The sequence below is a fragment of the Octopus sinensis genome, linkage group LG5, assembly GCF_006345805.1.
Source record: "Octopus sinensis linkage group LG5, ASM634580v1, whole genome shotgun sequence".
NCBI lineage: Eukaryota > Metazoa > Mollusca > Cephalopoda > Octopoda > Octopodidae > Octopus > Octopus sinensis.
The window spans coordinates 37,052,995-37,078,068 of NC_043001.1; the positions used below are offsets into that span (position 1 = coordinate 37,052,995).

The following is a 25,074-nucleotide window of genomic DNA, read 5'->3' on the forward strand; positions in this document are numbered from 1 at the left end:
TTTAATCCCGTTTATATTAAAGTAAAAATGTTTGTTTGAGAAAAGACATAACAAAAATTGTCAAAATATTTTCCCATAATACAATTCAGCTCATCTGAAGACGTTGGGAAGATGGCTGAGTATCTTGCGTCAATTTTTGGCACAGAAAAGGACAAGTAATTCATTTATACAAATTTATTTTATATCTCAAATGTTTATCCTTATGTATCTTTCTGTTATTTATACCAATTTCTATTTGTTATTGATATATATGGAAGAAGCTTTGTTCATATTTCCTTCATCGTATGCCGTGTAGTAGTTTTTACCCGCTTCCATTTATCAAATTTATTTGATTTTTCTGTCGAGAAATATTTTCACGGGAAAAAGCAATCTCTTTGTTATAAATATTGAATGAAAATGATTCCCTCTATGTTGTTTGGCATCCTTTAATCAAAAGCATTACGTTTTATTTTTTAAAATATTAGTTTTTATGTGTTAAAGGCCATTTTCATGAAAATAATCGATGATAATTATGTGAATAAATTATGTCGGCTAATATTGACTTTCTTTTCAGTCAGTCACACAGAACATAGCGACATTCGTATAGGATTAAAGTCATAAGGAATAAAACGAAATGGCTTAATTTATGATAATTTAATTACAAGTTATTTTCAATGTTCGTCACAGTAGCTTGCTAATTTTAGAGGGAGATAGGGAAAATGATTTTGTTAGTAAACTCACAATTTATTAGTATTAGACATTTGAATTAATTGCGATTAGCTTTCAGATATGTGTGGGTGTACATATACATATATATATATATAATATATACTTTATTTAAAAGCAGCAGAAATTTAACAAAAGCTGTTACTCGGAGTTTCACGTTCCTGTTCGTCGGACAGTTATATATATATATATATATTTGTGGGATGGCGCAGTGTAAATTTTGGATTTTTATGAGGTAATCTAGGGCATCACTTGCAAGAATAAAAAATGTTAAATGCTATGTTATTCATTCGACTGGCAGAATAGATGGTCAATATAAAGACCTTCACCCAGGAACAAAATAATAATAATAATAAATAACCAGCCTGGTGTGGAAAACGAATATGAAAAAAAAAAAAGAAATGTGCGCTGCCGACCCGTGGAGTGGGGAAGGGACTTTCGGAAAATTCACAAGATTCAATTTTTCCGTCATAACTTCGGGTAAAATGGATATATATTCTGTTGTGTCTGGGGATATATATTGATTTTCTTTTGTTTTTTTACGGAATCCTCCATTTTTGTTTATGGAGGATCCGATTCTGAAAAAAATGTTTTCAAAATTTCAATTGCTCCTCTACTCTCGATTTTACGGCCTTGGCCTTCAAGCAGGCTATTCACATGCTAGAAATAACAGCCAAATCTCACAAAACTGCGATGACATAATGAAAGGAATATGTAATCAATCTATTCACCTTTCTGCAAAAATTTCTTTCAGAGTAATTTCCCGCAAGATAGTATGACAAAGTGAAATTAAAGTGTTCATTTGAGAAAATATTGAAGCAGCTTGCTCCAGAGAAAATTATGGATTTTTTAAAAACAAACGGCATTATTGCCACAAGTAAAATGTGTTTGCACACACGATATGAATGAACACTTTAATTTCACTTTGTCATATTCCTGCGGGAAATTACTCAGAAAGAAATCGTTGCAGAAAGGTGAGCCATTACCGTCAACAACATTCTTGTATAAGAATAATAAATTTGTACTCGACAGAAGTATTGAGGGAAAGACTTCCTCTCCTCCCCATTTCCTCTCAATTTCTTTTTATTTTTATGTATTTGTTTTACAATATTCCCGATGTGAAATCGTGTGTTGAAACAGATATTGTTATATTTCTGGATGGTCTTTCTCTTTTTCCAAATAAACCTACGCACTATATGCTCGTTCTTCACTTCAGATTTATTATTGTTCTTACTTTGGTGTCCATTGTCTGAAAATCTTTCGTCACACCTCCTGTGACCTCTACAGAGACTTTCCTACGTCTTGCAAGCCACTTGGTGACGTCACTAATACCAATAACACAAAAAGTACCCACTACACACTGTAAGGTGGTTGGCTTTAAGAAGAGCATTCTGACATAGAAATCAGCTTGGCATAGCCCTGTAGCTTGCTGTATTCTATGAAATCATCCACCCCTGCCAGAATGGAAAAAGGGGTGTTAAATGATGATGGTATACAATGGGTTCCTTTCAGTTTCCATCTACGAAATGCTCTTACGTGGGATATTAAATAATGATGGTGATATGCTTAATTCAATACTCTTTGTTTTCTAATCAAAACTAACTGTTCAATAACATTAATGGCATAAACATCAGTGGGCTGGCTAGGGCCACAGGCTTAGCTCCCTCCTTCAGACCACATCCAATAATCAGTGATGGAAATGGGTTTTTGGAACTAAGGTATGTTGAGGTTCAGGATTGAAATCATAGGCTATAAAAATTCAACTCCTGGATTTTTATTTTTTTTTTTCAATAAAGGAGTACCATCTTTCCCTTGCATACCTCCTCATCTCTACTGTCAGTAATAATAGTAATTTTTTCTACTAAAGGCACAAGGCCTGAAATTTAGTGGGAAGGGACTAGTTGATTACATAGATCCCAGTGTCTCACTGATACTTAATTTATCAACTCTCGAAAGAATAAAAGGCAAAGCCAACCTTGGCAGAATTTGAACTCAGAACATAGCGACATGAAATACTGCAAAGCATTTCGCCTGGTGTGCTAACAACTCTGCCAGCTCGCCTCCTTATAATAATAAAACCCTAGATTCTATTTGATTTACTAAATATCTATTGCAGACCAATATTTTCCAAACAACCTAAAATGCAGTATATATATATATATATATATATATATATATATGTGTGTGTGTGTGTCTGTGTATGTATGCATTAATACAGTATTAACCAGACTCTTGGGTGTTGTTATGTCACTGGTCACAATGTGCTTTGCATTGTTTTAGCTCTCAAATGATGCCATCCTGCTGGCTAGGCAAGCTGGCCAACATTCTCCCTGATCAGAAGGCTAGTTAGTCCATCACGGTTACAGTGTACAGGAGCAGTGGTGGATTTCTGTTGTTTGCCAGTGGGGATTCAGTTATTAGATACAAATAGCTGAGCATTCCACAGACATATTCTTGCCATAATCCCCAAGTTGAATTTACATGAAACTACATGAAAAGGCTATACCTTTTTGAATTCCATGTACATTCCATCTTATTGGCTACTGTTTTATAATTAAGGATTATGTTTTTCCCTTTTTGCATTCATGAAATAAAAGCTGACATTCTCTTTTGCCATTCTTGATACACTGGTATAAAATCTTAATAGCTTTATTCTGAAACCTTGACTCCACCTAATAACATTGTTGTACTCCAAATGACATACCGTTTTCTTGTGGCAGAGTGCAGTTCCTATATTGTATGATTTCTTAATCATGCTATGAAACTGTTTTGCTTTTCATAGTACCAACATGTATACAATTTTAGTAAAAATATGTTAATTATAGTGAATGATTATGATTTTAATGTTCACAAAAGAAATTCTAGTAAGAAATTTCAGTGGTAATCATTTTTTATGCTAATTTGAAAGCTGTTTCACTTTCCTTTTAAGGGTTAACTGTTCCTTTTACTTCAAAATTGGAGCTTGTAGGCATGGAGAAAGATGTTCTCGCCTGCACAACAAACCCACTTTCAGTCAGGTATGTAAATTTTTGCTATTTTCTCATTTTTTTCAACCTACCCAAGCTGTTGCACTATTTCAACATGAACATCATTTTGAAACATTCAGTTGAATGAATTAACTCCAGTACTTTTCTTTCTTAACCCTTTCGTTTCTATGTTTCTGACCAAAATACACCCCCTCATGAGTTTCAATTAAATTCTAAAATAATCATGAATTTAGACTAGTTTCATTAAACAACTGTAACTTTATTATTTGTCAACATATTAATGTGATGTTTGGAACATGATTAAAGGGTTCTTAATCAGTTCTATTGCATAACTTTTGTCTCAAAGTGACTCTAATTACAGGTAAATCCAGGTAAACTGAGCAAAAGGTAAAAATATTAAAATTTTGTTTAAGCATCACCATAGAAAATGAATCATCAGCTAATATTCAATTGGGTATGCAACAAAATTTTTATATAGAAGAATTGTGCACATCACTAGATCATCAGTTGAATTTAAAGCACAACAGAACAGGTGTACCATAAAGGTGAAATAAATTGAAATACTAGAATCCACCACAAGTTTGACTGAACTAAAAAAATCGGTAAAAAAATAATGGTTATGGCATGAAGTAATAAATTCCAGACCACATCGTACCCTAGGTCATGCTGACTAACATTATTTTCCCTGTATAAAAACTAAATCCACAGCAGTACCGACTATTTGCCTCACAAATTTTCCAAACTTTGATCCCACATTTCGTGGGCTTTCCTGGCATATACCGTTTGTTTACATTCTGCGTAACAGTTTGTTTCCGCAGTGATCACTTCAAACAAGCATACTGAAAAAAGTAAAAGTCTAATGGTTTTGCTTCCGAAGAAAGACTGGAAAAATTGCTAATAAAACATTTTTAAAGTTTTTACTTCATTCCAATGCTAATAAAACATTTAAAAGTTTTTACTTCATTCCAATGTAAAATCGTCTTTACTGTCGCTATCGCTGCTTTCAGTTTCTTCAGAATCGCTGCTTTCGGATACAGAAATATCCTATTCATTCTCATACACCACGTGTTTTTTACCTCATTCATACTTTTTCTCAATAGCTCTATATTTTCTGTTGAAAAACCTTTAAATTCGGAATCACTGCTTGATAGCATAAAACTCCTATCCATTTTCAAAGTTGGAAACAAAATTGATGCCGAAAAAATGTGGAAAAAATCTCACAAAATTCACTGAGTTGATATCACGTCAAGCAGTGTCGGATACTATAACCCAACTATTTACAAAGTGAAATCATATTTTCACAAATGTACTAACGAGATTTGCGCTTAAATTCACATTTAAATAACAATGGGTACTCTCGGCTGGCTATGGCGGGTTGGTCTTATGAACCAAATAAATTTTTGGCCAGCTACAGCCAGGTTAGTATCAAAAGGGTTAAGCCTGATACTTATCCTATCCAGTCTCTTTTGCTGAACTGCTAAATTACGGGGACGTAAACACTCGCATATATTTGGTCGTCTTCTTTCAGTCACTCAAAGGCTTTGTTGACCCAATGCTATCATAGAAGACATTTGCCCTTTGTGTTATGCAGTGGGACTGAACTTAGAACCATGTGCTTGGGAAGCAAACTTTTTACTACACAGTCAAGCCTATACCTTTTTTTTTTTAATGTATTCAATTTTCTGTAAATTTTGTTGGTGTGTGTGAACCTTATGTTGTGATTAACTGATTGAGTGACACTGTAAATTCTTTGTTCCACCTGACAGTTACTTTAGGCTATTCTGCAATATATTATTTTCTACTCCAGACACAAGACTTGAAATTTGGTGGGAGGCGGGGCAGTTGATTAGTTCGACTCCAGTATGCAATTGGTATTTCATTTAGTTAGTTAGTTAGTTAATTTGGCTCAAAAGCAAATAGCAAGGCCATGTAGGGGGACATGGAGTTAAGTACAGGGTGGTGTTCACGTAAAGAGTTCAGGCCACTTGAGGTCCAGGGAGGCTTTGAACAAAGCGGTCGTCGGCATCTTCACCATCTCGTCTGGCAGCTTGTTCCACGGATCCGCAACCTGGACGGAGAAAGCTCCTCTCCTTCGATTGAGATGAAATCGTCGCAGGTAGAGCTTTTCGGAGTGACCGAAAGGCAATGTTGACCTCGGTGGAATTTGAACTCCGAACATAAAGACAGCTCAGCATGCTAACATTTCTGCCAGCTTGCCGCCTTTATTCTGCAATATATTATCACAATTATAATCATGGTTGGCTCTCCACATGGTTCTAATTAACAGACATTAAAACATGAATGATTAATCATAATATGATTCCATATGGAAATATTTAAAATATACTGACTGTAATTTGGCAGAAACAGTATGGTATCAGATTAGATAACTTACAGCATTTAATGCTGTTTCTCTTTCTGGATCTGAATTCTTTAGGGCTCAACTTGGCCTTTTATCTCTGAAGGATAAAATAGGCACCTGAAATACCCTGGCATCATTTTGTCTGAATATATAATCCCTTTTCAATTATTAACTTGATGTTTATAGAAGAAGAAATAAATATTAAACATTTGAATGCTTTTAAAACTTAGATTTGCAATATTCTTTACTGTTAGGTTATCTTTCATCTTTTACTTGTTTTAGTCATTATCGAACTGGCCATGCAAGGGTGCTGCCTCAAAGAGTTTAGTCAAACAAATAAACACTAGTACTTTTTTAAAAAAATTTTATTCTTTCCTTTCCTAACTCTATCTGCTTCTTTTGCCAGTGGGTTGTAACTGGTTGTCAAGCAGTGAGAGGGACAAGCACAAAAGATAGACATATATAAGGGCTTCCATACAGTCTTCCATCTACCATATTCAAGATATTGGTTGGACACTGGCTATAGTAGAAGACACTTGCTCAAGGTACCAAGCAATGAGACTGACCTGAACCCATGTGGTTGCACTTTTTAACCACACAGCCATGCCTGCCTGTTTTACCTCCCCATCTTACATCGTGGCTTTGTTTGTATGTCACAAGTCATTATGAAGCAAGTATTTTTGTTGGATTCTACTTGTATTTTATCATGAAGTTGATGTAGTGCTATTTATCAACCATGAATATTTAGCAAATGGCTATATGCCTTTACTAGAGCCATAACATTTTAATTGGCACAGTAGTTAAGTTCATGATCAAGCAGCCAGTATTGTTCACTACTTTAACCTCGTAGCTACTCTGCTTTTTGGCTGAATATTTTCAATGTAGTTTAGATGTAGTGATAGAGAAAGCAGTACAAGAGTAATTTAAAGCATGAGCATTGTTGATGTGTTTTATAAATGAAGAATTAGTTATAAGCATCTTAATTGTTTCTTGTTTTTCTTTCTTTATATAGACAGTACTGCTACAGAATCTATACCTAAACCCTCAAAATGCTGCACTTACAGCTGATGGCTCTCATAGTAAGTATTGGTGATAAACCTTTTGTTACATTTTATGATAGCAACACTACAATTTTCTTTAATTATAAAATATTTCCATATACAAATAATTTCAGTTCAGAGTATTCCTTCAACTCTGTTATATAAAAGTTATATATTGAATAATGTTTATATGGATGTTATTTTAATAGTGTATCATGTCTGTGTAAGAAATCAAAATTGCGAAACCCTCATAAAGTAATTTTTTTTTTTCTTTTGCAGTTCCTGGTAAGTCATTCATCATCCTATCCTGGAAGCCTATGGAAGTTTGTGCCAATTAGTAAATAGCCCTTTTTTTTCTTTAATCTCATAAGCACAGTTAGTGTAAATACTATCATTTTACAGGGGCTTAGTAGACCTAATGATAGGTATATAATAATAATAGTATGTAAAATTAGGTTTCTTTCTGTCTTAAACTGAAACTACCAAATTATTTTTTTGAAATATTTGATTTGTATTTTTTTTTTTTTTTTTTCTATTTATGACTACAATTTGACTTATTTTCGTTAAAATGCAGCTTAAGTTATATGACAAATGCATTATTTTATTTTTGTAAATCTAAACGTTATCAAAATAATTGCAGAGTAATGAAAATTTGAAAAAAGTGTTTTAAATAATATTCAAAACTATTTTCTTTTGGAAATTATATTATTCTTCATAGTATATTTGATAAAAATCCTTAATTAGAAATAAAGTTTAGAATCATTTTAAAACATTTAAGAAAAATTACTTTTAACTGATGTGACAGAAATTTTAAAAGTTTAAAAAGGTTATGACTTTATTTCTAAGTTTTGGCAGATTAGCAGTTAAAGAAGTTTTGTCTTAAAAGAATAGGAAATGTGAGATCTTTTACTTTATGTGAAGTGAGGTCCCTTCCTAGTTAATTGTGTGAAATGTAATCAAAAACTTTAAGAGGATTTAAAATAGTTTAGAATTGGACACTTTCTGACGACAAGCCACTAGATGAATTATTTAATAATGCACTGCATAGTATTTTGGATAATTTGAAATATATGGCAAACCTCTTTCTGATAAACATACAATTTCAGCATTACTGTAAAAAATAGTGGTTGCATTTGGTTTTGATCTTTCTGTAGACAAAAAATGGGATTGATCTGGTTAGTTTTGAGTCTTAGACCATAAACAGAAAATATACTCATCTATTCGCATAAAGAGTGATTGCTTATAACTTTAGGGTATAGAAACTAGAAGGCAGTTCGACTGGTTTGTTTGATTGATGTTAATAAAGCATATGCTGATAACAGGGTTATTACTTTACTATTATGGTTATCAAAACAAAATGGTATACATTACAAAATTATCTAAAATGCTGCATAGTACATTATTAAGCATATCAGGTCATGAACTCTTATGTAAATGAGCAGGACCAGTTTAATTGAATCCCTAATTTCCATACACTATAAATAGCTCTAAGCTCCTAATCCTCTTTGTGGACAGATGGATACTTTCTCTGATTAAGGTTAAGAAAACTAGAAACTAGTTAGATAATCCTGCTTTTTCTTTCCACAGTGACAAGAGCCTTTGGTGTAAACCACTGTTTACATTTTACATTGATGTTAAAATTGTATGTTTATCCAAAATAGGCATACTTTACATTTCAAATTACTGACTTGTTTCCTTTTGACATAGAAAAATTTTCTTGTAAGCATGTTTTTTTCTTATTTTTAAAAATTTTTTATTTTATTTTTATTTCTTGCAATTATCTTACCTATTCTTAAGAGTTGCTAACAATTACTGCTAGGTTTTTGCTTTCTTTCCTAACTAAAAGGCAAATTTCTATAAAGAAAATTTTACGTACTCCATTCAGTATATCAACCTTACCATTTGATTTTTCCATCAGGTTGAGGGTTAAAAATCAACTGGGGCTGTCATATACACAAGACCTAGTTATCAGATATTTCTTTTAAGGGATTTTAAAAAATTATGTCAGTTCATAAAGCAAGTGCACCAGCCATTTGAGCTTTAAATTCATTGTCCCTTGGTGAAATGACAGTGCTCATGATAGCTGTTTAATTAGTGAAATGTACTTTCAATTGATACCCAAGATTAATATTTTCTTACATAAGTATTTTTTAAATTTTATTGCGGAAAATATGAAATCAAATGAATTAATAGGCATTTTTGTTTGTTTTTGATCGACTGCATTTAAACATTCAATTTTGGACCGGAATTAGAAACAGGTAAGTGGCAGTCTCTGATCCATTACAAGACAAATCAGATAAACATTAAAAAGAATATATGTTTTAATGAGTTTCTTTTTTTTTTTTTTTTCCTTTCCTTTATTTTGGTTTCTCTCCAGTTTGCAATCTCCTGTATTTCATTATCTGATTAAATTGAGCAAACTCTGCCTCTTTTTGGATTAACGTTTGATGTTAGTGAGTAATGCAAACTGGACATACTAACAATATGGCTTCAGACCCCCCATTCCCTTGATGTTAATTGGCTGACATAACAATGCATCAATAAGTGGATGTGTGGTGAAACTTAGGTGTGTTCTAATTGGCTGATAGATTAATTTGATATTAAATATGGCAATTAAGATACAATAAAAAGATTGTGTAACAAGTTTTTACACATTAAGTTAGCATTCTTTGTTAGTCAATAAAAATAAAATCATTCTTGCTCATCAGTTTATAAAACTGTAAATATATTCAAACATCGTGTCACAGAAGAGAAAGCAGAACTATGCGAAATTCACACTGAACGTAATCAAGCATACAAAAAGAAAGTGCAGCCAAATGAGTTTGGTGTGACAGTAATAGAAATGGTGAGCAACTGGAGATCAAAAAGAAGACAGGCTGAAAAGTTCCTTATTACAGTTTATGAAAAAGAAGGGGAAAAAAACGGCTTTATTCGCAGTGTATGCCAAAATGGAAAGCAAACTAGAGGGGTGGATTTTAGAACTTTGTTTCAATGGCCCTATGTTACATGTGCAACTTTTGGCCCATGCACTCTGCAAATCACTAAAGAACCGGGACATTTAATGTTTCAAATGGCTGGTGCACTCACTTATGAACTAACATGATTTTTAACTCCATCTTTAAAAAAGGGTCAAAATACCACATTAAGGGAGAGTGTCCAGGAAAAATGAGGTACTCAATGTTCAAATCACTTCACTAGTTTTACAGTGTTTTGAACATTTAGTCAGTAATACATAAATTAATACATTAGTACACTCAGGGAATGTAAATTAAATTTTTACTGAAAATGTGTCTTTTGACAAGACATCTTGTGCTGGTTATATTTATCTACTCTTGATTATTCCAATAATTAGATGATCCACTATCTCCCTGCCAGCCAGACCAATTTGTGCTGTTTGCATGACATATTGAGACAAAGGGGTGCCTATAATTGAAGTATGTTCTATCTTAAATCATAGAACACATGTAATATCAAACTATAAAATTCCAGTGTTGGAAGTTAAGCAGATATTTCGATTATTTATAGACTGTTTACGATTGAAATATTGAAAGATCTAAAACCTCTTTAAATGTAAACAGTACAATTTGGGTCAAATTAATTTAATATTAGTGTATGTGTATATGAAAATCTTATTCTTTAGTTCTTCTAGCAAGAATTTGTGTAGCAAATTTGTTTAGTTGACATTTTTTTAATTGATTTTTTTTTATTCCATAACTTTTAGCAGTTACTTAGAGTTATGTCATTTTGAAAGAAATTAATAAGAAAAATTATTTTTAGAAGTTATTTCTTTTAAAAAGTATCTGAACTGGAATAATACTTAATTTAAAATATTGCTTTTAATTCAAATCTTTATTTTAAAAATAGCTCACCCCCTTAATATATTTTCTCTCCCTTCTGCCATCCCATAAGACAGTTCTATTTTGTCAACTTTTAATTATTTAATAATTACAAAGTTTTTGTTCTTAAACTACAATATATACTTACATGTTCCTGATTTTACAAAATGTTACTTTAAAAAAAAGTGCTAATTTTTTATTTTCTATTTTTACATCTTTATCTTTTAATTTAAATATTTCTTAGCATATTACTTAAACTATTTCTAAGCTCCTGTTTTTTTCATATACTAGTATTGTATTTACTTAAACAACTTTACACCTATTTTTCTATAGTTTCAACAAATTGTTTCCTCTTTTCCATGCTTTACATACAAAGTATCTATGCTACTTCTTTTATTATAACAATTTTCTCTTTGATTTCTTCACAATTCATCCAAGGCATTACACAGGATTGTGTTTTATGTTTTTTAATGTTGACAATTAGTTGATTTTTTATGATGTAACTTTTGGGGGATTTTTCATTGGTTTTTATTTTTGTTTGCAATATTGTCTTCTTGCATGCTGTGTTTGTATTTAAGAGAATTTTGTGTGGGGTTATATATGATGTATATATATATGTGTGTATATATATATGTTTATACTGTGATAAATGAGAAGTGCTCAAGGTTTTACATAATAACAAAGAAATATGAACATAGTCTGTTTTCTTTTTTTATTTAAACATCATAATCTTAAAAACAAAATGCAAGACTAAGAATTAGATATAAATTGGTCATATGAATAAAGGAGTTTTTTTTATATATGAAATCATAATTGCAAATGAATATATATCGTCCTTGAATTGCTGGAATATGAGTAATATTCAAGAATTTGATTTATCTTAAAGTGCAGCTAGATAGCCATGTCTCAAGAATTTGTCTTATGAAGAAAGGCTGAAGACGCTCGACCTTTATTCTCTAGAAAAACGCCGCCGCCATGGTGATCTCATTCTTGCTCACAACATCATAAGCAGAAAGTGTAACCTCTCGAAAGAGCTGTTCTTCACTCCTGCTCCAGAGCGTCGGCTGCAGGGTCATTCCGAAAAGCTCTATCTGCAACGATTTCATTTCAATCGAAGGAGAGAGGCTTTCTCCGTCCGGGTTGCGGATCCGTGGAATAAGCTACCGGACGAGATGGTGAAGATGCCGACGACCGCTCGGTTCAAAGTCTCCCTTGACCACAAGTGGCCTGGACTCTACATGAACACCACCCTGTACATAACTCCATGTCCCCCTACATGGCCTTGCTTTTTGCTTTTTGAGCCAAAAAATTAACTAACTAACTAGTTCCTGAGATAGAAGAAAGTAGGTCTAACTACATTTGTAACACCTACCACTTAAGCTGACTGTTAATCATGATGCTGTGTGCTCTACACCGACTGTAGTCCTACTAAATCTTATGTCTGCAGTTTTTAAAATAAATTTTTTAACAGATTTCACTACCTGCTTAAATGATGAATTGTTACCATACCATGCTCATAAAGCTGTCCTTTGTGTACTGGTGAACATCTTCATTAGCATTGCTGGGCCACTTCCTGCCTCATTCCCTTGCAAATTATTATTAGGAAGGAGAGTGATAGAAATTCTTAAGTACCAAACGAAATGTCTTCATGGTTTCTATATTCTAAGTTCAAATCCTATTAATTAAATGACCCGTGTCTCTCTCTTAACTAATTTGTGACCCTGTGTTAGTATAAAAAATCAGTATTAAATACTTTATTCTGGCTATATTATGTGGATTAATTATACAATATTCTTTATTTCTAATGATATTCGCTTGTCAAAAACAATATTATATGCAAAAATTTGAAAATCATTAACCTATCACATTAAAAGAAAAACTACTTGTAGAGTATATTAATACTTTTAATTCAGCTTATTTAAGAAATCATACTACTTATTAAATTATTTAAAACGTTTTAAAATTTTTGTTTCAAAAGTTTTCTGTATATATCTCATTTAAGCACAGTATACTAACCCTTTTGAATGTTTTTCACAGTGACAAAACAATATATCAACTTGTTTGGTATTTTATTAACCAATTTGATTATTCCAGCTAACAAAATATTGAAATCTAAGTTATCCAATTGTTAAAAATAAACTCCATAAAAATTTCTGAGCCAAAATAATTATATATTGAGTTGTCACTTTTATTGTTGTGATTTTAATTTGTTTAAATTGTATTTTGTGTTTTCTTCTGTTTATTTCAAATTGTTAGTTGATCTATCCATTTATCTTTCCACATGTTTGTGTACATTAATGGCTTCTAAATTTTGAAGCTGTGTCTTTGTGTTTTACTAGTTGTTGTGACCATTTCAACACTTTCACACAGCTTCTTTGTCTCCATGTCTTTGGATCTGTCACTTTCTATTTGTTATTCTTCATTGTTGTATTTGTCCACATAGTGTTCTTTATCATTAGCTTTATTCTTTTTATTGCTTTAGCAGTGTTCATAAGAGCCTGGCAGTCATTTCATTTGATTTGTAACTTTATATTCAGAATCATTGTTAAAGATGTTTTCTACTAAAACATTGAATTCATTACTTGAAGACCACCAATATCAGATTTGTTGCAATATCATTATTTAAGTTACAATGTGATCCTTTGGAAGGAGTACCAGCAACTGGTTTCTAATCAAATTGAAGTTTCTAAAACACATACTTACGCACACAACACTCCTTCCTAACTTGATTGAAAATTATTTTAAATATATAACTATTATCTATAAAATGGTTTTGACCATTTTCTTTCTTAGACAGCCAAATCTTAAGATTGCCATGCTGTTATGAAATCATATTACATATGATCCTTATATTATTTGCTTCTTGTATTTTGTTGATTTTTATGCTTTCCTTTATTTATTTATTTATTTTTTTAAATAGTACAATTGTCCATAATACAATGTTTTCATTTTTTGTATTAAAAAAATCATCAATTTGTCATTTTTCTTTGTATGCTTAACTTGCTCAGTGATTGACAGCAAGGTAAATGTTCACTGCTCCCTAAAGCAGCTTTTCTTCTGGTATTTTATCAACTTAGCTTAGCTGTCTCCTTAACTTAAGATTTCTTCACTATTGTAATCCTTGAACACATTCATTCAAGTTAGCTCTGGGGCAACGAGAAAAATATCTTGCAGCCAGTAGCACTTATTTTAGCAGCTTGTTCTCGTCAATGGAATATTAAAATAATTAGTACAAAAATATTAAGGTAACCTTGATCAGAACTGATTCAAAAGCAAACTCTTGTCTTTTATATATTATAATATATATATGACTATTTGACCCCTCTTGAATGCAACCATTTAAATATATATATATTACTATTTCTAATCTTCATTTACTTTGACAAGTTTTGTCGTCGTGACAATACGAAATTGAAAACTGATTTCCATTCTCTTTTGAGAAAAATCACTTCAATATTCATGAATATATCCGCACCTCATCACTCGTTTTTTTTTTTTATTCTTAGTTATCATTTCATTCCTTTTTTTTTATCATGAAAATAGTGTGGATTTTTAAAAAGAATTATACTAAACATTTCTACCTGTTTAAAACCTCAAACTGTGTTTGGCAATGTATATAGTTGAAATGCATGTTAAGCTAAGGTATAAAAGTCTAGAAAAAATCTTTTAGTGGTTCACTATTTTTGTTTTGTTATTACTCGACATACCTAATGAACCTCTCTTCTTGAGCACTGCAGAGGAATCTAAGTTGAATTAGTATTTTAACTGGACTTTAAGATGTTGTGATAAATACCTTACTATTTCCATTCTGTATAAATACATATTCCATTAATGCTGCACAGTGGATCTCGATAAATTTAATAATCTGTAATTCCTTAACGCTGCTTGGATCTTGAGTTATTAATTAAATTCTGTGCACTAATATGACGCTGCAAGGATTGTATAAATGAGGGGAAATCTTCACAAGTCCCAAGTTATCCTCCTGTTACTTTAGTCACTATAAATCAACTACAAGCTTCTTGTCCCATTATTCTATCTAAATTTTAACTGCCACTATGACATTCCTTCCCTGTTGTGCCATGAAGGAATATCTTCATGTTTGTTACTTCTTTTCAGTGACAATGGACGATGTTGAAGCGCAACAGGATTTTGATGATTTTTTCGAGGAGGTATTTTGTGAAATAGAGGACAAGGTAACCCTCCTTTCTTGCTTTCCTTTCAGCGCTAGCACAGGACAAACAAACAATTATTTTGCAATGTTTTTTTTTCTCATTGTTCTTGCTCTAAATATTTCAGTCCAGAATTTGTGTCATGGAAACAAGATATTCTTTGCAAAAATATTTAAATTAAATATATATCATTCATTTCCTTCCTTTCCTTATTGTTTCCATGTTGTAAATTTTGGGATTTCTATTACCAGAGAATGGTGATAGTTAGTACTTTTGGCTGATATAAAAAAATTTTTTCTTTTTTATTCTGTTTTCTAATTAATAACCTTTCAAATCATGCTTTACAACTTTTACAGCCAGTACATCATTTTCACCATTCTCTGGTAAAAATATTTTTCAAATAACTCATTTTTATTTTCATTTGCAGATAAACATTGGATTATTTGATCAGTTTGAGTGGAAATGATATTTCTTATTGTAATCATTCTAAAGATTGCAATAAAGCACTTGTTTCACATTATTTTGTAATAAAAATACTTAAACAATTCATAATACCATTTCCACTCATCTAGCCTACATTTTTCAGTCCAAACTAATGCACTTCATTTTACAGCTTTTGTTTCCTTCTTACATTATTTTTCAGTTTGTTGACTTGAAGCTGTTAAAATAGTTATTTTGTACTCTAATTCCTAGTGTAGTGCTCCTCCTAGCCTGTTGGTTATAGGTATTATAATTGTTATCCCACTATTCTATATCTGCTGGTGCTCTGTTTTCGTTTAGTCCAAATGGGAGAGCTTGAGATCCAACAGCACTATGATGAATTCTTTGAAGAGGTTTATGTAGAAATGGAAAAGGTAACCTTGTTTTTCTGTTGCAATATTAAGCTTTGATGTTGCTGCCACAAACAATAATTACTAATAAATTTAAGTTTGTTTTCAAAATTAATCTAAAAAAAATACTGTTGTATTTTGTTTTTGATCTTGACTAACCTTTGATGCTGATGACTTATACTAACAGCTTCACTAAAACTTCTTTGATATTTATTACCATTTAATTACTGTTAAACTAAGCACTAGTACACATGCTATTTAAGTTCTGATTTGTACTAATCTGTATGAATGTTTCTTTTTCTGTAGTAACTTCCATTAATATGTTAATAATTATGAAGCACATGATAGCAAATTCAAACCTTATTTTAGCCATCATATTGTGTCCCCCTGGGCAAATATATGTGCTTCAGCTGAGTTGAAAAGCTCCATTCCTACTTTATTAGGACTGATGTTTTTGCTGTTAATAGAAACTAGTCCAACAGTGTGAAAATGTTCAAATTTGTAAATCCATGCTACAAAGAGGAAGATGGATGCTTAAAAATTTGACAATAATTATGTAAGGTTAATGTTAAAAATTAAGATTCTTTTCAAGTCTAAATAAAAATTTGGTCATAGCTTGTGTGTGCACATGTCAGTCTTCATAAATGAGCAAGTGTAAAAATAAAACATTGAGAGAGCCAGATGGGCTCCGACTCTTACCTAGCTTTGTTAATTTTTTTGGTTTATTACTGTTTGTGTATATTTTTGATTGTGTATTCTTTGAAAATTCTTTATTAATATTTAGTGTTTATAACACTAAATTTATCTTTTTTGTCAGTATATTTTTAAAGTTTTTCATGTCCTCTCAGGACAAGGCCTATTATTTTATGAAATGGTTACAATGTCTTTGTTCATTTCTAAATGTTAACATTCTCTCTACTGTTAGTTTATAGTTTTGTCTGCTAGTACATTGTTCCATAATGTATTGAAGACATAAGAATTCAATTATGTCAAAATGTAAAGTTATAGTCTTATATATGTGTATATTGCTCTACAATTTCTGAATAGTATTTTGGTCAAACTTTGTTTATTTGGAAATAAGATATTAAGTTATTGATTAGTACTGCTATTTTTATGATCTAGCGATAAATAATCTGAAAATATAGACAATATTATTGGTTTTGTGGTAGTTTATAATTTACAAATGTCTACCCTAAATGTTGACTATTACTTTGAAGTTTTATTTATCTAAAAGCAGTTTTTTAACATTCTTTTTCTTCATTACTCACAATTCTATTTAGTCAATGCTTAAGCAATATTGCTGACCTGTTCTAGCATATATGAGTACACCAATGTGTGTGTATCAGTGGATAAATACCTATTAAAATGAAAGACAAAGTTCTTATCACACAAGTTAATGGAATCAAACTGTTTGTTTAATTAGAATAGCACTTTTCTTTAAAATGATACTTTCTATTAGCTTATTTTGTATAGTTGATGTATAATAATACAGCTTTGATTATAAATTTTGTTTTCTAACTGAAGCGCAAGGGCAATGCTTGAAAATGATGGCATTCAGATTGTGTTCTAATGCTTGATATTTTAAGCATCAATAATTAAAATGTCATGCTTTTGATAGATTTTAATAAAGAAATAGTTCTCATTACTTTATTATAATGAATCTAATTTTTTTTATTGCTTCATTTCTGCTTGTATCGATAATGACTCTTGATATCTAACAACAAACTAAAAAAAATTAAATATACTTTTGCTGTTGGACCAGGGCTTTGCATATTCTTAACTTCTCATTTCCTGTAACTTTTGTATTTATATTTATAAATATTTTCACTTTTGTATATGTTTATTTGAATTATGAGCCATAGGAATAAATTCAGAAATTCATCTTAAATTCATACAGAGGATGTTCTAGATAATTTTCTTATGAGAACGTCTATTTCATGACTATTATGAAAGGTGTAACTGTTGAATGTAACCAACATTAGCTGGACTATTCTTGCTTGTATCTGCTTGACAAATATACAATCAGTATTTTGTCATAGTTGCAAAGCTGCAATTTCATTATGAATAAGTCATGCAATAATTTTATTTTGATATACATCTCATGGCATTCTGTTAAAGATGAGTTTAGTTCAATTACTGCCAATATATTGATTCTTTATCAAGCATGTTGCAGTAACAGACAAGATTAGTCCTATTCTCCATGTCTTATAATTTTGAAATAATTTTCTCTTTTGCTAATTTTTGCCATTCTGTTACCTGATACGTGTCTTCTTTCTGTTTTGAAGCACTGTATTGTGTACTTGGAATCAGTTTCCATTTTCCAGTTCATAATTTCCTCAACAATGTTTTCTTAAAATATTCCTGAACATTAGTGCCAAGTTTTCCTAAACAGTTTAGACTGGGCACTTTTTGTTGTTGTTTTTTAGACATCTAAGGGAACTTAAAATGCCAATTTCCTGATGATTATACTCCAGTTTGAATCATATATAAGCATTTAAAAATTTATAGCTTATGGAATGACAAATTTTTTTACTATTTTGATTTCTAATTTAAATTTCCTACTGAGACAATTTTTACCTAAACTTACATTTTCTGAAAGATGATCTTGCTTCAAATTGTTACTTCATAGAAGCTTATCATACTGAGGATTGTTTTCAGAGTTATATGAAGATGTCACAAGAAAGTAAATTTGTCCTAAAATATATAGGACCTTTTGAAAATTTATTTCCAAATATATTTAGAAAGTTATTTCTAGTAGAAATCAAAAAATATTGTAGTTTTCTATCATAATGTAGCACCTCAAAGTCTCCTGCTCAAATCAAACCACTTTTGAGTGTGTTTTGGCATATATAACTACTTTGTGGTACTTGGTTACATCTCTTTATAGTGGAAACCCTGTCCAATATCACTTTGCCCATCACTTTGTTCTGGTTGCTAAAACAAACTAAAGAATTATTTAAAAATATCATTGTCAGTCATCCATGATGAAACAAATTATTTTTTTTTTCCAAATATCTTTTACAGTTATTTTAATTAGAAAAAAAAATCTTTAAAATCATGTTGAAAGTATCAGCATGCAACAAGACTAATCTAAAAAAAATTGCTTTGATGATGTACTAAATGTATTTCACCAGAACATTTTTGTTGATTGATTGAAGTCTTTGTGCCAGACTTTTGACCACAAAGGAGTGCTTATTATGCTTCACTTATGTTCTAATTCCTGGAATATTGTCTTTTGTCAATTCAGCTACTAAATGTGCTGTTGTGATTTTATATCAAATATTCAAGTAAAATTCAAATTTTAGTGCATGAACTGATGTCAAACATAAAATGAGCAAATGTTTAAAGTTGGCTTGCTCAATCAACATGCTACATATACAAGATTTTAATTGGTTCGGCTAATGTTCATATATAAATTTATCAATACATATATTGGCATTTTGTTCCCTTTAGTCTATGTTCTTAACTGTTTTTATCTGTCAATATTCTAAAGTAACTGTATGCAACCAATTAAAAATATTGAAATAATCTCATGATAATAACCGTTTGAGTTAATTTCATAAAGCATTAAAACTTGTAAGAAGCAATTGTAAATTATGTCAATCTCTACATTTTGATATGTAAGAAAGTCTCAAGTTAATGACATTAAGAAGTTTGGTTTCATATAGTGTCTTTTTTTTCTTTTTGATATTTAAATTGTTGACTATAATGTAATGTCTTTTGTGTTTGTTAATGAAAATATTCCCCCTTTTTTATAGTATGGTGAAATAGAAGAGATGAATGTATGCGATAACCTGGGTGATCATCTTGTTGGCAATGTATATGTTAAGGTAAGCTTTTTTTTTTTCCATAAGAATTTTAGTTTTGTAGGTTTAATATTTGCTTTGTATATCACATACTCTATATCCATTCATACAATCTAAATGTTTTATTTACATTCTAGCAAAATGTTAATTCTCTCTAGACCAGCCTTTTTAATGGGTTTGATAAAGAGATTGCAAAGTAAGGTGTTAACTGTTCTAACCAACCATGTATGTTTTTATTTCTACCTCACTGTTTTTGCATATCTTTCTTGCAAGTTCCTATCAGTGCAAGGAGTCCTATGAAATGGAAAATGGAATATTTTGAAATAAACTACTGAGAGAGAGAGATTTAAAAATTTTTTGAAGCTTAAGGCAAATAGGGTTACTTGAAATGTGCGCATTACTATGGCAACAGTCTGGATACTTATTGATCAGGCCTCGTATTTGATTTAATATCAAGCATAAAGTTTTCTGGGGGAAATATTTCTGTATATGTTTAGTTTGCCTTATTTACTGCATCCAGTATCTGAAAGAAATTGTGTTATTATCCAGCTGTAAAAAAACCTTTCCAATACTGACCTCCTGTGTGTGTGTGTGTGTGCGATGTAAAAAGCACTAAGTCCATTCTGCTGAGTGGTTGGTGTTAGGAAAGGGATCCCGTTGTAAAAATCCACAAATCCAGTGCAGGCTTTAGCCTGGCTAGCTCCTAGCATGGAACATGGACGTTAAATTATGTAGCTTTGTGAATCCATTATTTTAGTTCTTCATCTAACCAATAGCTCACCTAGCATGTAAGCTGCATATCTCAGTTATTAAACCATTTTTTTTATTGATTTAATAAATAAAATTTACTTCTTAGTTTATAGCAGTTTTTAGGTTACCAAATCTAGCATAACTAAACAACTTTACAAAATTCATTTTTTTCACGCTACTGGAAAATTTTAATTAATCATGTAAATGAACAGAATTTGGAGTTATTGATCTGGTTACTTGATAATCATTTTCCCTATTTTCTGGTTATGTGAAAAATTGTAAATGTTTTAAATCTGTCTGAAAGTGTTCCACTACACTCACGGAGTGGTTGGCGTTAGGAAGGGCATCCAGCTGTAGAAACACTGCCAGATCAGACTGGGCCTGATGCAGCCTTCTGGCTTCACAGACCCCAGTTGAACCGTCCAACCCATGCTAGCATGGAAAGCAGACGCTAAATGATGATGATTCATTAATCCAGTCACTATTTGAGAAAGTTAGTGCTATACTTCTTAATCATTTCATTTCAGTTTCGTTATGAAGAAGATGCTGAAAAGGCTGTTAAAGATTTAAATAATCGTTGGTTTAATGGCCGCCCAATTCATGCAGAATTATCTCCAGTCACTGACTTTAGGGAAGCTTGTTGCCGTCAATATGAAATGGGGTAAGGTAGCTTAAATATCTTCATATTTAATATTTGTTATTTTGCTCATTAGCTGGTTTTAATCAAGTGGTTTTATTTTTTCAGAGAGTGCACTCGTGGAGGATTTTGCAATTTTATGCATTTGAAACCTATTTCTCGTGAACTTCGCAGAGAATTATATGGTAGAACTCGGCGCCGGCGAAAGTAAGTTGAAATTTACACAGCTTTTTTTTTTTTTTTTTTGTTTAAAATGTCGGCACTTAACTTGTAAGCTAATTTTTCTTGTGTAATGTTTCCCCACAGGTCAAGATCCCGTTCACCTCCAACACGCCGTAGCAGGAGTCGCAGCCGAAGCCAAGAGCAACCACGTCGTGGCAATAGAAGTCGTAGCCGAGAAAGGAGACGATCCCGTTCAAGAAGTCGAGAAAGGAATCAAAGGCGATCTCGTTCTAGAGAGAGAGAAGGCCGAAGTGGACGTTTTTAACTTTATCATGCACCATAGCCATGCAACTGTAAAATGTTTTCTATTTTCATCATTTTCATTCAAAAGTCAATAAAATACATTCACAGAAATTAATTAATTTTATTTTTCAAGTACACATACTAATAAAATATAAATATATAATGGCTGTTTTAAGGCAGGTCTGGTTGAAGTCCACACAATAAGTTAGCAGGTAATGCTTTGTCTGAAAAAGAAACAAATACAGAATGGTGAAGAAAACTAAACTCAAAAAGGAATGTTGAATTAGACATTTCAGTTAAACTGCTTCTGGAGCAATAGATTTAATTGCAATAGCTGAGTTTCTAAGATAGCACTTACAAGAGAATTTTTAGCAATTTAAGATAGATTTAGTTTTAACCTCAACAATTAGTATAATACAAATGGAGCTCACCAATTTGATTTGGGTATGGTAGTTTCAGATTGGCCATAATTTCCAAAAATTCTTCCTTTGTTCGTCTTAAACGAGGGTTCAATTGTTTTTCTTCGTCAATAGTACTAACTGTATTTCCTAAAAAGTAATTGTAAAACTATCACAAGAGGTGCATATTTTTATCAATATTGAACGTGTATTGTTGAACAATGCAAATTAGCTGGGAGCGGGTGCACAAGACAAAGGAATTCTGTGAAGCAGTGTACTAGAAAGATGACAAAGTGCCAAGCAATCCATATGAAAGGAACCTAAAGATGATAAAGAGCTGTTACAAATGGTAAGATGTGGTGCTAAGACCCATGCAAGCATAGGCAAACATGTAAATTAGTAATTTACAGATGGTTTTTCTTTCAAAAAGGTGAATTCCAGAGAATTTATATTTTTATCCTTACTCTTTTTAAACCCTTTTGAGAGACGGTGTTTTGGTATATGTAGCTGAAAATACCAAAATTTTTTTCCATTGAGATCTATTGATTAGCCATTACACTTCAAAACCAACCATTCACATTTGTTGCAGCAGGTCGATGGATCAGCCTCAAAGTCTTTTCAGTTTGTATCAATCAGCCTGGGTATCCCAAGAGGGTTAACCCTTTCATTACTGTATTTATTTTGAGATACTCTGTGTTTCTTTCAATTACTTATAATGAAGAATTTAGTAAAATAACTTAGTTATCATTCAGCTAGTGTTAGGAACATAAATTATGAATAAGGTTTGGTGGAACATTTTAATTCAAAGCTTATGAAACCAAGACATTTGTACAACAGAGCCAGAGGTGGTTTCAGCCAGGTTGGTATCAAAAGGGTTAATGTATCCTAAAGGCTATGATGAAACTTACCTGTGTAATCATGTGCTGGATAGATTCGGTAGTGACCTGGAAGACTGAATATTTCTCGATGAACAGATTCATAAAGCGTTTCTGAACAACCTAAATGAAAAAGGGTATAAATTCATTTCTTTTAATAGCTTCTTGACATTACGGGTTCCAATTAAGAACATTTCTGTGTGTGTGTACACTTAGGAAGTTAGAGGTATATAAAAACAAGACAAAGAATGCATAAATTTTAATTGGAGTAAGAACTTAACATTACTGACTGATTAAAACAGCATTGAAAATTATTAATAGGTATCAGGATTAATTTATAGAATTGAGAATTTAGCTTAAGTGCAGATGTTGAGTTTGCTTCACAACCACATAGTTCTGGGTTTAATCAACCCTGTATACCTTAATAATAATAATCCCTTCTACTAAAGGTACAAGGCCTGAAATTTTGGGGGAGGGAGTAAGTCAATTACATCAACCCCAAAAGGATGAAAGTTTACCTCAGCGGAATTTGAACCCAGACAATGCATATGTAGTCTATTGTGTTACACTACTCCGATATAAAGTATTGAACTTCAAAAACATTATATTCACACTTTACTGACTTTGATATTGTTTAAACGCTTGAGTTGTATATCTCTGAAAATGGTGCCTTTATAAACCATGGTTTCAATTATACTGGTGCAAAGCTCCAGTGTCTAGCATTGAAACAACAGAATAAGTGGCACTTATTCATTTGGTTTTTTTTTTTTTTTACAATAATTTCTGGAAAATTTGGTGGTATTTAAACTCGTCACTAAAGCACCACAATATATATTTCTTTACTACCCACAAGGGGACAAATGGATTAAGTCGATTATATCGACCCCAGTGCATAACTGGCACTTAATTTATCGACCCCGAAAGGATGAAAGGCAAAGTCGACCACGGCGGAATTTGAACCCAGAACGTAACGGCAGACGAAATACAGCTACGCACTTCGCCGGCATGCTAACGTTTCTGCCAGCTCGCCGCCTGCACCACAATATATATTTTCTGACACTTTTTGCCTGCCATTCATTGACAGCAGAAATAATTGCTTGTAACACAGCAGGTGTAAAGCCTAAAATTTGAGAGGAAGGGTTAGGTTACTAACTAGTTGACTCCAAAAGGCGAAGTTGACCTCAGCAGGATTTGAACTCAGAATGGAAAGAGCTGGAAGAATTACCACAAGTCATTTTATTCGACACTCTAATGATTCTGCCAGTCTGACAGGTTTAAAAGAAAGAAAATAATAATACAACAACAAACATGTAATTAACAACAAAACAATTTGTATCTTCACTTCAGTTTTTGAGGTCATCATGACATTGATAAATATTTAGGACGAAAATATGTGAAACAAACCCTTGTTAACATTTTACTAAGTGTAGAATAACTGGATCTTTTCAGTTTGAACGGCAGCTTTTTCTAGCAGTGTCATGTGAAATTGTCACCCATAATTATGACCCTAGTATCGATCTATTGCATTTCAATCTGTTTTAGGGGTGGGGGGAGGGTATCTTTTTTTTTTTCAAAAATGTAAATAAACCCAATCTGTTTCTTAAACGAGGGACATATTCATATGACACAATGTTTTCACCTCAATAGACGTCATTGATTGGTTGAAATTGAAGAAAAAAAGCAACAAATATCTTACAAACTATAGAATTTTCTCAATAAAGCCAAGAGAAAAAGATGTTTTATAAACACATTCTACCAGTATACGAAGTTTAAAAGTGTTTAGTTAGGTGGAAATTATTTAAAAAAAAACTGCCATTCAAACTGAAAAGATCCGAATAACTCAAATTACCTTGCTGAAAATCTGTTCGTCCACAACCACGAATTAAGACAGCATCTCCAGTAAATACCATACTGTTTTCATGCCAGACAAATGAGTAACATCCTACAAAAATAGAGAAAGAAGTTAAAAAAAAAGAAAATATAAACAGAACATTTTGTAGCTGGAAGTTTAAAATTTAAAATCAAGCATTCAGTATTATGGCATTTAAACCAACCAGTTCATATCCTGTTTTTATGTTCAAACTGGCTAGATTTGACCTCACATACCAACCCTAAAATATCATTCTAAAAATTAACAGTTAGGTGTAGGAGTGGCTGCGTGCTAAGTAGCTTGCTTACCAACCACATGGTTCCGGGTTCAGTCCCACTGTGTGA

At 31.8% G+C, this 25,074-nt stretch overlaps 2 protein-coding genes across 6 annotated transcripts in view; one reads left to right on the forward strand and one right to left on the reverse strand.

Moving 5' to 3' along the window:
- LOC115212094 (splicing factor U2AF 35 kDa subunit) lies at positions 1–21,702 on the forward strand. 5 transcript variants are annotated; one of them, XM_036503319.1, is made up of 10 exons: positions 1–155; positions 3,635–3,722; positions 7,067–7,133; positions 7,374–7,379; positions 9,347–9,352; positions 15,047–15,123; positions 19,688–19,759; positions 21,013–21,146; positions 21,231–21,329; positions 21,429–21,702. In XM_036503319.1, the coding sequence occupies exons 1-10, from the start codon at positions 112–114 to the stop codon at positions 21,607–21,609; spliced, it is 774 nt and encodes a 257-aa protein (XP_036359212.1). In that variant the 5' UTR covers positions 1–111; the 3' UTR covers positions 21,610–21,702. The 5 variants fall into 5 exon arrangements, with proteins under 5 accessions (XP_036359212.1, XP_029636791.1, XP_029636792.1 ...); XM_029780931.2 differs by lacking the exon at positions 15,047–15,123 and adding an exon at positions 15,880–15,953; XM_029780932.2 differs by lacking the exon at positions 9,347–9,352.
- LOC115212093 (persulfide dioxygenase ETHE1, mitochondrial) overlaps positions 21,695–25,074 on the reverse strand; it is a 28,760-nt gene continuing 25,380 nt past the window's right edge. The window contains exons 4-7 of the mRNA XM_029780930.2: positions 24,710–24,802; positions 22,894–22,983; positions 22,019–22,135; positions 21,695–21,811 (exon numbers count right to left, since the gene is read on the reverse strand). Coding sequence (XP_029636790.1) covers positions 21,759–21,811; positions 22,019–22,135; positions 22,894–22,983; positions 24,710–24,802 — 353 coding nt within the window. The 3' untranslated portion in view covers positions 21,695–21,758. The remainder of the gene's footprint in view (positions 21,812–22,018; positions 22,136–22,893; positions 22,984–24,709; positions 24,803–25,074) is intronic.

Excerpts from the sequence above, each read along its gene's own strand:
- LOC115212094 (XM_036503319.1), top strand. The coding sequence starts at position 112 with ATGGCTGAGTATCTTGCGTCAATTTTTGGCACAGAAAAGGACAA. Across the intron at positions 19,760-21,012 it reads TTGGCAATGTATATGTTAAG|TTTCGTTATGAAGAAGATGC; the intron begins GTAAGCTTTTTT and ends ATTTCATTTCAG. Across the intron at positions 21,147-21,230 it reads TGCCGTCAATATGAAATGGG|AGAGTGCACTCGTGGAGGAT; the intron begins GTAAGGTAGCTT and ends TTATTTTTTCAG.